The sequence below is a fragment of the Micropterus salmoides genome, unplaced genomic scaffold (assembly GCF_014851395.1).
Source record: "Micropterus salmoides isolate LMB-PRFRI ecotype aquatic unplaced genomic scaffold, ASM1485139v1 Ms_hic_scaffold_11, whole genome shotgun sequence".
Taxonomy (NCBI): domain Eukaryota; kingdom Metazoa; phylum Chordata; class Actinopteri; order Centrarchiformes; family Centrarchidae; genus Micropterus; species Micropterus salmoides.
This window is the reverse complement of record NW_024040152.1, coordinates 36,343,827-36,357,076: the sequence shown is the minus strand read 5'-3', so window position 1 is coordinate 36,357,076 and position 13,250 is coordinate 36,343,827. Positions and strand designations below refer to the sequence as shown.

General features: G+C 47.5%; 1 protein-coding gene across 2 annotated transcripts; it reads left to right on the top strand.

The window, feature by feature from the left end:
- Positions 1-6,464: 6,464 nt before the first annotated feature.
- On the top strand, positions 6,465-12,944 carry polr3glb (RNA polymerase III subunit GL b). 2 transcript variants are annotated; one of them, XM_038712433.1, is made up of 8 exons: positions 6,465-6,726; positions 7,290-7,551; positions 7,717-7,846; positions 10,820-10,888; positions 10,990-11,046; positions 11,308-11,402; positions 11,488-11,628; positions 12,568-12,944. In XM_038712433.1, exons 2-8 carry the CDS (start codon positions 7,432-7,434, stop codon positions 12,652-12,654), a joined length of 699 nt encoding a protein of 232 aa, XP_038568361.1. In that variant the 5' UTR covers positions 6,465-6,726; positions 7,290-7,431; the 3' UTR covers positions 12,655-12,944. The 2 variants fall into 2 exon arrangements, with proteins under 2 accessions (XP_038568361.1, XP_038568360.1); XM_038712432.1 differs by having other exon boundaries at positions 6,466-6,726; positions 7,309-7,551.
- The last annotated feature ends 306 nt before the right edge of the window (positions 12,945-13,250 follow it).

The window sequence follows — 13,250 nt, the reverse complement described above, 5'->3', positions numbered from 1 at the left end:
TTCCAGGTTCAAGTCAAACTTTATTGTTCGTCTTTGGAGGAACAAACTGAAGCTGATGTTTCAGCTCCGACTTCTTCTGCTAAATAAACCTTTTATAAACCTCGCTCCTGAACCAGGAGCCAGAACCACAGCCGGGTCCAGAGAAGACGCCTCTCCAGCAGCCGGAGATGGCGGATCCACTCGTCAAACTGGGTCCAACAGAGCCCAGACTCAGATACACCTGGCGGCTGGATTCAAAGACGGATCCACCAGAATCCTCCGAACTCACACGGGTCAGACTTCAGGTGCACAAATCAACCAAAGTCCAAACCGGTCTGCGGAGGCCACATGAGAACCGATCAGGTGTGGTTCTCCTGCGCCGACACTCAGCCCAACATCACAGGTCTGTCCAGGGCTCGACCCGGTCCGTCCTCTTACCCTCGGTTCAGATAAAGACAAACCCTTTAAGAGGGAGGAAGTGTTCAGGAAGAGGACGAATCTGTCTCCAGGAGGGACAGGAAGCAGACGCCGTGGGTTCAGAACCGAGAGACGTGAGAAATTAGCATGAGGTGAAAGAAGGATGTGGATCCAGTCCCGGGCCCATCTGGGCCCGAGCCGGATCTCATTTCATTCTGCCGACGCTCAGACTGAACACCTGACCTGCAGCTGATCAGCTGACCTGCAGCTGATCAGCTGACCTGCAGGTGTTCAGTCTGAGCGCAGCTTCAAACACAAACTCTGATTCGTCCACGTCACTTTCACGTCGGCTCACAAGGACAAAGTTCTTCCTTCATGAAACGCAGAGTTCAGATCGTCTGCAAACAGGAAGTCTCTGAGGAGGACAGGCGGTGACATCATGTCTCCGATCAGCTGATCCGTGTGAACTGAAGTCTGACGTGACTCCGGCTGCACGTTCAGGATTAAATCCAGCCGCCTCCCATCTGGGTCCTCATTATACAAAGAGGGGGGGGTGATTTAAAACACTGGAGCAGACAGTCCCCCCCCCCCGCCCTGCCCTCTAAATCCCCTAAAATCCCCCTCGGCCCTGCAGACGGGGACCTCGGCCCCTGAAGGTCATGAGAGTCTCAGTTCAGGTTCAGACCCCTAAAGCTCCGCCCCCTCCCCCCTCGCTCTCAGTGGTGTATTGTGCAACGCCTGAATGTGACTGTGAACTTCACAGCAGTGACCCCCCCCCCATCCTTCACTATTAGGAACACTAAGTGTCTAATTGGAGCCAATCAGGGAGCTGCTGACTCACTTTCTGTCACCTGCAGCTCCACCTTCTCACGGACCACCCTCACCTCTTCCAGGACCTCCTGTCCCTTCCCAAGGACCACCAGGACTTCCAGGACCTCCTGTCCCTTCTCACGGACCACTCTCACCTCTTCCAGGACCTCCTGTCCCTTCTCAAGGACCACCCTCACCTCTTCCAGGACCTCCTGTCCCTTCTCAAGGACCACCCTCACCTCTTCCAGGACCTCCTGTCCCTTCTCAAGGACCACCATCACCTCTTCCAGGACCTCCTGTCCCTTCTCACGGACCACCATCACCTCTTCCTGGACCTCCTGTCCCTTCTCAAGGACCACCATCACCTCTTCCAGGACCTCCTGTCCCTTCTCACGGACCACCCTCACCTCTTCCAGGACCTCCTGTCCCTTCCCAAGGACCACCAGGACTTCCAGGACCTCCTGTCCCTTCTCACGGACCACTCTCACCTCTTCCAGGACCTCCTGTCCCTTCTCAAGGACCACCCTCACCTCTTCCAGGACCTCCTGTCCCTTCTCAAGGACCACCCTCACCTCTTCCAGGACCTCCTGTCCCTTCTCAAGGACCACCCTCACCTCTTCCAGGACCTCCTGTCCCTTCTCAAGGACCACCCTCACCTCTTCCTGGACCTCCTGTCCCTTCTCAAGGACCACCAGGACTTCCAGGACCTCCTGTCCCTTCTCAAGGACCACCCTCACCTCTTCCTGGACCTCCTGTCCCTTCTCAAGGACCACCAGGACTTCCAGGACCACCCTCATCTCACCTCTGTGTGGACCAAATACTACCACTTAAACTATGTGTGTGAACCAAATACTACCACTTATACTCTTAGTGTGGACCAAATACTACCACTTATACTTTGTGTGGACCAAATACTACCACTTATACTCTTAGTGTGGACCAAATACTACCACTTATACTATGTGTGGACCAAATACTACCACTTATACTTTGTGTGGACCAAATACTACCACTTATACTCTTAGTGTGGACCAAATACTACCACTTATATTTTGTGTGGACCAAATACTACCACTTATACTCTTAGTGTGGACCAAATACTACCAGTTATACTATGTGTGTGAACCAAATACTACCACTTATACTCTTAGTGTGGACCAAATACTACCACTTATACTATGTGTGGACCAAATGCTACCACTTATACTCTTAGTGTGGACCAAATACTACCACTTATACTATGTGTGGACCAAATACTACCACTTATACTCTTAGTGTGGACCAAATACTACCAGTTATACTATGTGTGTGAACCAAATACTACCAGTTATACTATGTGTGGACCAAATACTACCACTTATACTCTTAGTGTGGACCAAATACTACCACTTATACTCTTAGTGTGGACCAAATACTACCACTTATACTCTTAGTGTGGACCAAATACTACCACTTATACTCTTAGTGTGGACCAAATACTACCACTTATACTCTTAGTGTGGACCAAATACTACCACTTATACTCTTAGTGTTGACCAAATACTACCACTTATACTCTTAGTGTGGACCAAATACTACCACTTATACTATGTGTGTTGACCAAATACTACCACTTATACTCTTAGTGTGGACCAAATACTACCACTTATACTATGTGTGTTGACCAAATACTATCACTTATACTCTTAGTGTGGACCAAATACTACCACTTATACTCTTAGTGTGGACCAAATACTACCACTTATACTATGTGTGGACCAAATACTACCAGTTAAACTTAGTGTGGACCAAATACTACCACTTAAACTTAGTGTGGACCAAATACTACCACTTAAACTTAGTGTGGACCAAATACTACCACTTATACTATGTGTGGACCAAATACTACCAGTTAAACTTAGTGTGGACCAAATACTACCACTTAAACTTAGTGTGGACCAAATACTACCACTTAAACTTAGTGTGGACCAAATACTACCACTTAAACTTAGTGTGGACCAAATACTACCACTTAAACTTAGTGTGGACCAAATACTACCAGTTAAACTTAGTGTGGACCAAATACTACCACTTAAACTTAGTGTGGACCAAATACTACCACTTAAACTTAGTGTGGACCAAATACTACCACTTAAACTTAGTGTGGACCAAATACTACCAGTTAAACTTAGTGTGGACCAAATACTACCACTTAAACTTAGTGTGGACCAAATACTACCAGTTAAACTTAGTGTGGACCAAATACTACCAGTTATATTATGTATGTTGACCAAATCCTACCAGTATTTGGTCAACATACATACTATCCATTATACTCAGTGTGTGTACTAACTATAAGAGGTGTAAACCCTCAGACTGGTCTTGAAGGCATGAGCAGCAGACAGAGCTGAGGGTCAAAGGTTGACATGTTAAGAACTTTGAGTTTTATTATTTCATTAAAATGTCGTCACTCTGAAGCTCAGAGGCACAAAGACAAACACAGAGGAGAGGCCGACACTCAAGTTCAAGAGCAACACTCACCAACACACACACTAACATACTCACCAACACACACACACACTAACACACTCACCAACACACACACACACTAACACACTCACCAACACACACACACACTAACATACTCACCAACACACACACACACTAACACACTCACCAACACACACACACACTAACACACTCACCAACACACACACACACTAACACACTCACTCTGACCGTCTGTATGAAAATGAGGCTGATGAATATTCAGTGACGACCGTCTGTCTGCACCCTCAGACCTTCTCAGTGACACAACATAAATATAAATGATTAAAAATAATATAAATAAATATATAAAATAATTTGAATATTGAATTTATTTCTAACAAATGAAATATTCTTGTTTTTTCTAACTTCCTTGTTTACTTTCAGTCAGTTTGTCTTATTTTCACTATTCTCACTAAACGTCTTCAGATCCTCGTGTCCAAAGTGTTCTGAGCTGCAGGGAGACATCCCATAATCCAACAGCAAATACCAACGTGCACAATACAAATAATAACAACAACAACAAACCAGATAAAAACGTCATCATTCTAATTCACAAGCACAAAAACTCGAGCAGGCTGAATTCAAATATAAGAAAAGGACATTAATATATATTACATGATAGCACATTACACATTATATCACATTATGTTAAATTATTCTGTGCTGCAGGTGTTGATGGTCCCTCGTCATGTGGTTTGATGTGTCCAACATTAATATTCTCTGCATGTTTGTACATGATTTCAATAAAGTTTCACATCTGAGGATTTTATATTGTTTTCAGTAACGTCTGTCCGCAGAGACGACAGAGAAAGACATCTAGCTGCTATTGATCAGTCGGATTTTCTCTCTTCTACAATAACACAGTATTAAAATTCTGTGTAAGGGATGTCTCGTTCATTATATGTTTCTGTGTATTTTCTGTGTATTTCTGTAGAATATATTGAGTAGCAGACATCAGACCTGAGCAGCAGAGTCCCAGCAGCAGCAGCATCTTCATCATCATCGTCTTCATGTTTCAGGTTAAATCCAAATCATCAGAAACACAAACATCCAGCAGCTCCGGCAGAAACTCAAATAAAACCTCTTCTCCTTCTTCTGAGTCCTCTTTAGCTTCTTTATAAAATGTACAAACGAGACCTGAGGGTCTGAAGCTGCTGAACCCCTGAAGGTCTGACTCAAACTGACCTCACAGGGACTGACGGCTGGGGGTGGGGCCTCTGAGAGCAGGGGAGGGGGCCACAGGGGCCGCAGGGACCACAGGGACCACAGGGAAGGGGGGGAGGGGGTGACACTGACCCTGAGGTCAGCTGGGGGGGTCAAAGCAGAGGTCAACATGGAGCTGCCGGATTATAATGAGATGGGGGGAGGATAACAAGAAGAGAGGACAGATGGAAGGAAAGAAATAAGGTCAGAGGGAGGAGAGGAAGGAAACGAAGCATAGGAAGGAAGGAGAGGAAGAAGAGGGAGGAGAAGAAAGAGAGGAAGGAAACAAAGGAGATAGGAAGGAAGGAGAGGGAGGAGAGGAAGGAAACGAAGCATAGGAAGGAAGGAGAGGAAGAAGAGGGAGGAGAAGAAAGAGAGGAAGGAAACAAAGGAGATAGGAAGGAAGGAGAGGGAGGAGAGGAAGGAAACGATGGAGAGGAAGGAAGGAGAGGAAGAAGAGGGAGGACAGGAACGAAACGAAGGAGAGGAAGGAAGGAGAGGAAGAAGAGGGAGGAGAGGAAGGAAGGAGAGGGAGGAAACGAAGGAAATTCTCCAGCATAAACATGATTTTAAACGTTTCCTTCCATCAGCCTGTGAAGAAGCTTCTCCGTCACATCACAGTGTTGATATTACATGTTAGTGAGTAATATTCGACCCTCAGCACCGGTTCCCCTCAAGGCTGCGTTCTCTCCCCCTTCTCTTCTCCCTGTACACCAACAGCTGCACCTCCAGTCACCAGTCTGTCAAGCTCCTGAAGTTTGCGGACGACACCACCCTCATTGGGCTCATCTCAGGTGGGGACGAGTCCGCCTACAGGTGGGAGATCGACCATCTGAAGACGGTGGAGATGTGATGGTCGACTTCAGGAAGAGCCCAGCCCCACCCTCCTCCATCATCCTGTGAGACTCCCCAGTCACCACTGTGGACTCCTTCCGCTTCCTGGGCACCATCATCTCCCAGGACCTCAAGTCAGAGCTGAACATCACCTCCCTCACCAAGAAGACCCAGCAGAGGATGCACTTCATGCGGCAGCTAAAGAAGTTCAGCCTGCCAAAGACAATGACGGTGCACTTCTACACCGCCATCATGGAGTCCATCCTCACCTCCTCCATCACCATCTGGTACGCTGCAGCCACCGCCAGGGACAAGGCTGCAGCGCATCGTTCGCTCTCCTGACCCCACACTTTACAACAACGCTCATCTGTGCTTTATGCTCATGTTGCCAACTTTTGCACATACTTGTCAGCATAGTATTATAGTACTATTATATTTTTTTGTTCTCCTTACTTTTTATCTATTTATATTACTATTTTTGTTTTATGTGTTCTGTAAGCACCAGTTCATCCCAAGCCAAATTCCTCGTATGTGAAAACGTACCTGGCAACAAACCCGATTCTGATTCAGACTCAGTCACAGCTGCGGCTGGAGGCGACAGGTGGTTCATGTCAGACACGTCACAGTAGGTGCGCTGAAAGCACGTCTTCAACTAAAAACGTGACGACGTGCTGACTTCCTTTTTATCTAAAGCCGTGTTCTGGTTATTTTGTCCACGCTCTGTTGCCTCCGGACAGCAGGCGGCGGGAACAGGCCGGAGCTGCACACCACCGAAGAAGAAGAAGAAGAAGTAATGGCGCGGTGGTTGATGTAAACAAAAATGTTTTATTGTGCTGATGATCCGCTGAGAAACAGGAAGCTGTGCGGTTTCCTCCCGGTGAGAAGATGAGCCGCGGCGGAGCAGGAGGAGAACCGGAGGGACGTTCAGCAACAACACGGAGACACAGACTGGAGGTACTGCACTGCGTCCGGCTAACGCAGCTAACTCTGCTAACACAGCTCACATGCTAACACAGCTCACATGCTAACACAGCTCACATGCTAACACAGCTCACATGCTAACACAGCTCACATGCTAACTCTGCTAACACAGCTCACATGCTAACACAGCTCACATGCTAACTCTGCTCACATGCTAACTCTGCTAACACAGCTCACATGCTAACTCTGCTCACATGCTAACTCTGCTAACACAGCTCACATGCTAACTCTGCTCACATGCTAACTCTGCTCACATGCTAACTCTGCTAACACAGCTTGAGCTGCTTGGAGGAGACGGTCAGTGAACAAACTGTAAGTGATCCTAAATATACTAAATGAGGTGAACTCCACCGAACCTCCAGTAAAGTTTGAGTTCAGACTGCTGCCGCTGCCTCACCTTTATTTACAGTCAGACACACCTGCAGGGAGCCAAGGTGCTGTGTCACACCTGCTGTGTGAAACCTGCAGCCACATCACTTCTGTTGTGAATAAATAAACCTGAAAACTTTACGAACAGTTTAAATAGTGACAGACAGTCTTTCCATATTGATTTAGTCTGAACTACGAAGGCCCTGAAGGTCCCCACCTGACAGAACACCTCCAACCAGCTGCAGTTCCACCTTGCACCCCGACCCCCTCTGACCCGCTACAGCCCGGTGCGGTCCGATCCAGGTGGCGATGGCGGGGCGAGGTCGTGGGCGGGGGCGGAGGATGATGACTTTCAGCGTGGAGGCAGTCGGCATCAACAGAGGAGACAGTTTACCTCCGTCCATCCAGCAGCCTACACCTCTGTTTCCTGTGAGACACACACACACCTGGTTACCTGTTCGCTCATGTTCACATAAAAACAACCTGACAACAGAAGTCAGCAGCGTTTCGTACTCCACATCTGACTGGATGTTTCCGACAGCAGTGCACTCTGGGAGTTTGTGGTTAACTCTGTGTGTGTGTGTTGTTGTCCAGGTGATGGAGCAGAAGCCCCTCCCCCTGGCAGGTGGGGAGGAGGCGGAGTACCTGTTAGCTCTCAAACAGGAGTTCAGAGGAGCCATGAAGAGTCTGCCCTGCTTCATCCAGCCAGCTGCTGCACACAGAGGTCAGAGGTCACCGCACACACACACTGTAACACAAACACACACTCTGTAATGCACACACACACTGTAACACAAACACACACACTGTAACGCACACACTGTAACGCACACACTGTAACGCACACGCACGCACTGTAACGCACACGCACACTGTAACACAAACACACACACTGTAACACAAACACACACACTGTAACACAAACACACACACTATAACGCACACACACACTGTAACACAAACACACTGTAACACACACACACACTGTAACGCACACACACTGTAACACACACACACACTGTAACGCACACACACACTGTAACGCACACGCACACTGTAACACAAACACACACACTGTAACACAAACACACACACTATAACGCACACACACACTGTAACACACACACACTGTAACACACACACACTGTAACGCACACACACACTGTAACGCACACACACACTGTAACACAAACACACACACTGTAACACAAACACACACACTGTAACACAAACACACACACTATAACGCACACACACACTGTAACACAAACACACACACTGTAACGCACACACACACTGTAACGCACACACACACTGTAACGCACACACACACACTGTAACACAAACACACACACTATAACGCACACACACACTGTAACGCACACACACACTGTAACACAAACACACACACTGTAACACAAACACACACACTATAACGCACACACACACTGTAACACAAACACACACTCTGTAACGCACACACACACTGTAACACAAACACACACTCTGTAACGCACACACACACACACTGTAACACAAACACACACACTGTAACGCACACACACACTGTAACGCACACACACACTGTAACACAAACACACACACTGTAACGCACACACACACTGTAACACAAACACACACACTGTAACGCACACACACACTGTAACACAAACACACACACTATAACGCACACACACACTGTAACACAAACACACACACTGTAACGCACACACTGTAACGCACACACTGTAACGCACACGCACGCACTGTAACGCAAACACACACACTGTAACACAAACACACACACTGTAACACAAACACACACACTGTAACACAAACACACACACTATAACGCACACACACACTGTAACACAAACACACACACTATAACGCACACACACACTGTAACACACACACACTGTAACACACACACACACTGTAACGCACACACACACACTGTAACACAAACACACACACTGTAACACAAACACACACACTGTAACACAAACACACACACTGTAACACAAACACACACACTGTAACACACACACACACACTGTAACACACACACACTGTAACACACACACACACTGTAACACACACACACACTGTAACACGCACACACACACACTGTAACGCACACACACACACTGTAACACAAACACACACTGTAACGCACACACACACACTGTAACACACACACACTGTAACACAAACACACTGTAACACAAACACACACTGTAACACAAACACACACTGTAACACAAACACACACTGTAACACACACACACTGTAACACAAACACACTGTAACACAAACACACACACTATAACGCACACACACACTGTAACGCACACACACACTGTAACGCACACACACACTGTAACGCACACGCACGCACTGTAACGCACACACACTGTAACACACACACACTGTAACACACACACACACACTATAACGCGCACACACACTGTAACACAAACACACACACTGTAACACAAACACACACACACTGTAACGCACACACACACACTGTAACGCACACACACACACTGTAACGCACACACACACACTGTAACGCACACACACACTGTAACACACACACACTGTAACACACACACACACTGTAACACACACACACTGTAACGCGCACACACACACTGTAACGCGCACACACACACACTGTAACACACACACACACTGTAACACACACACACTGTAACGCGCACACACACACTGTAACGCGCACACACACACACTGTAACGCGCACACACACACACTGTAACGCGCACACACACACACTGTAACACACACACACACACTGTAACACAAACACACACTGTAACACAAACACACTGTAACACAAACACACTGTAACACAAACACACTGTAACACACACACACTGTAACACACACACACTGTAACACACACACACACTGTAACGCACACACACTGTAACACAAACACACACTGTAACGCACACACACACTGTAACACAAACACACACACTGTAACACGCACACACACACACTGTAACACGCACACACACACACTGTAACGCACACACACTGTAACACAAACACACACACTGTAACACAAACACACACACTGTAACACACACACACTGTAACACAAACACACACACTGTAACACAAACACACACACTGTAACACACACACACTGTAACACAAACACACACACTGTAACACACACACACTGTAACACAAACACACACACTGTAACACAAACACACACACTGTAACACAAACACACACACTGTAACACACACACACTGTAACACACACACACTGTAACACAAACACACACTGTAACGCACACACACACACTGTAACACAAACACACACACTGTAACACAAACACACACACTGTAACACAAACACACTGTAACACAAACACACTGTAACACAAACACACACTGTAACGCACACACACTGTAACGCACACACACACACTGTAACACACACACACACTGTAACACACACACACTGTAACACACACACACACTGTAACGCACACACACACACTGTAACGCACACACACACACTGTAACGCACACACACACACTGTAACACAAACACACACTGTAACGCACACACACACACTGTAACGCAAACACACACTGTAACGCACACACACACTCTGTAACAGTAACTATCAGCTGACTGTGTTTCCAGATGTGGAGAGATACTCTGATAAATATCACAGCAGTGAGCCGACAGACGGAACGACAGACTGGACTCCAGGTGAGACGCCACCATCATCATCGTCACCATCATCATCGTCACCATCATCATCGTCCGTATTAATTATTATTATTGATGACTTGTTGTTGTTTTTGACTCAGACTGGAAGAGATTCCCTAAAGAGCTCAGAGTCCACGTGAAGAAACCTGCCAGAGATGGTGAGTACACAGTACATGCAGTACATGCAGTACATGCAGTACATGCAGTACATGCAGTACATGCAGTACAGACTATGTAGTAGCAGTACGTGAGCTGAAACGGGCTCCGTTCTGTCAGTGTTCCTGATGTTTGAACAAACTTTATTAAGACGGACAGAAGGACGCGCTGAGCCTGCTCTGCTTCAGCCGCTGGATGTGTTGGTGATTTCTGGGTGGATGAGTGACCGTTGGGCGTGTAACGCCCTGTTCTGTGTCTCTCAGGTGTTTCGGCCGCAGGCGGTCACTCTGACAGACTTCAGCCTGCTCAGAAGAAGAAACGAGTGAAAGAGAAAGAGGAAGTGCTGCTCAAACTGGAGGTGAGACTCCGGGGACAGGAAGTAGCTGCACTATCTCCAGATCCTCAGTCCAAACTAAACACCTTTCCACCTTAATGTGTATCAGAGTCTGGAAAAGAAGGAGGAGCGGGGGAGCTCGGGAGAGGAGGAGGAGGAGGAGGAGGAGGGAGGGGAGAAGAAGAAGAAGAAACCAGAGGAAGAGGAGGCCGAGGGAGAGGAGGAGTACGACGAGGAAGAGTTTGAGGAGGTGAGAGGTTTTTATTAAAACAAGGTTTTTATGAATGAACTTTGGTTTGTTTAGCGGCAGCACTGGGGGGGGGGGGGGGTGGCGTTCAGTTCAGCAAAATGTAAATCATTCAGGAAATGATGTCACTGTGTGTCCGAGCTGTTTTCATGAGGTCTGAGGACAGGAAGCCGCTCAGCTCCGGGATCTGCAGTCAGTCAGGACTGTTGATTGATTCATCAGCCTGAAGCCTGCAGAGACGGAATCAGCTGCTCCTTCACATCCTCAGACGTCAGCGTGAAACCCTCCAGCTGTTCAGTAAAGACACAAACATCAGTTTAATGATAGTGATGCGGTTCCTGATGAACCTGATGCAGCACGCTGTCTGAAACACACAGAGGGTTTCTCCATGTGACGCACGCAGCTGGAAGACGATACATCAGTTTTACGGTGTAATATTGATACGATTGGACGTCCAGCTGACCTTAAATGCAGTGACGGGAAGTTAGAGGACGCAGACACAGTGGACATTGTACAAGAATGGAGCGACAGTGAACGCACCGTTGCAGGTGACTTTATAAAACGTGCTGCTGATGGAGAAAGACAGCAGAGATGTACAGGAAGGGGCGGGGCCGGCAGGTGTGTACAGGAAGGGGCGGGGCCGGCAGGTGTGTACAGGAAGGGGCGGGGCCGGCAGGTGTGTACAGGAAGGGGCGGGGCCGCAGGTGTGTACAGGAAGGGGCGGGGCCGCAGGTGTGTACAGGAAGGGGCGGGGCCGCAGGTGTGTGCAGGAAGGGGCGGGGCCGCAGGTGTGTACAGGAAGAGGAAGGTGAGGAGAGAGGCAGCAGATTCAGGTAGTGACTAAACACTGAAGTGGAGCTCGCTCGTCGCCGCTGAGAGCATTTAATGTAAGAACATGACAGTTTGATGTTGAGCTCTGACCTTTGACCTTCTGCTCCGCAGGAGACGGACTACGTCATGTCGTACTTCGATAACGGGGAGGAGTTTGGTGGAGACAGCGACGACAACATGGACGAGGCTATTTACTGAAACACCAGCACGTCTGCTTCTGTCTCCGCAGAGACGAACCGTCCAGCAGCTGTTTGACTTTTTACTGTTTCTGAAAGGGACGAGTCAGCAGAGGGAGCCTGCCAGGAGCCATGAGGAGCCGCCAGGAGCCATGAGGAGCCGCCAGGAGCCAATAAGGCGTCGCCAGGAGCCCTCTGCGTTCATGTCGTTCCAACGTTTTTTAACTTTTGTATCTGTGTTTTATGTTTTTATCAGAAAAGTGAATTCTGTGTGTTTGTTGTGGCTGTTGGGTAATAAACGGCTACACGAGGCGTTCAGGGCGTGGTGGGAATATTTAGCTCTCAGAGGCTGATCAATACAACCAAACACTTGATTCACAGTCAGTCAGTAAAACAGAAAGGAAATGTTGATGTGAGGAAAAGTATTTTAGCATCATGTTGTTTCCTAAAAGTTTTTACTGCAAAACTTCATCCTGACATCAGAACGTCGCCTTTAATCAGGTGGAAGAAAAACTCGATCATTTACTTCAGTTTAACTACTAATCTGTGTGTAAAACACAAAATACACACACTGAAGAATGCGTCATTGACAGTACTAATACTGCAGAAATACTCTGT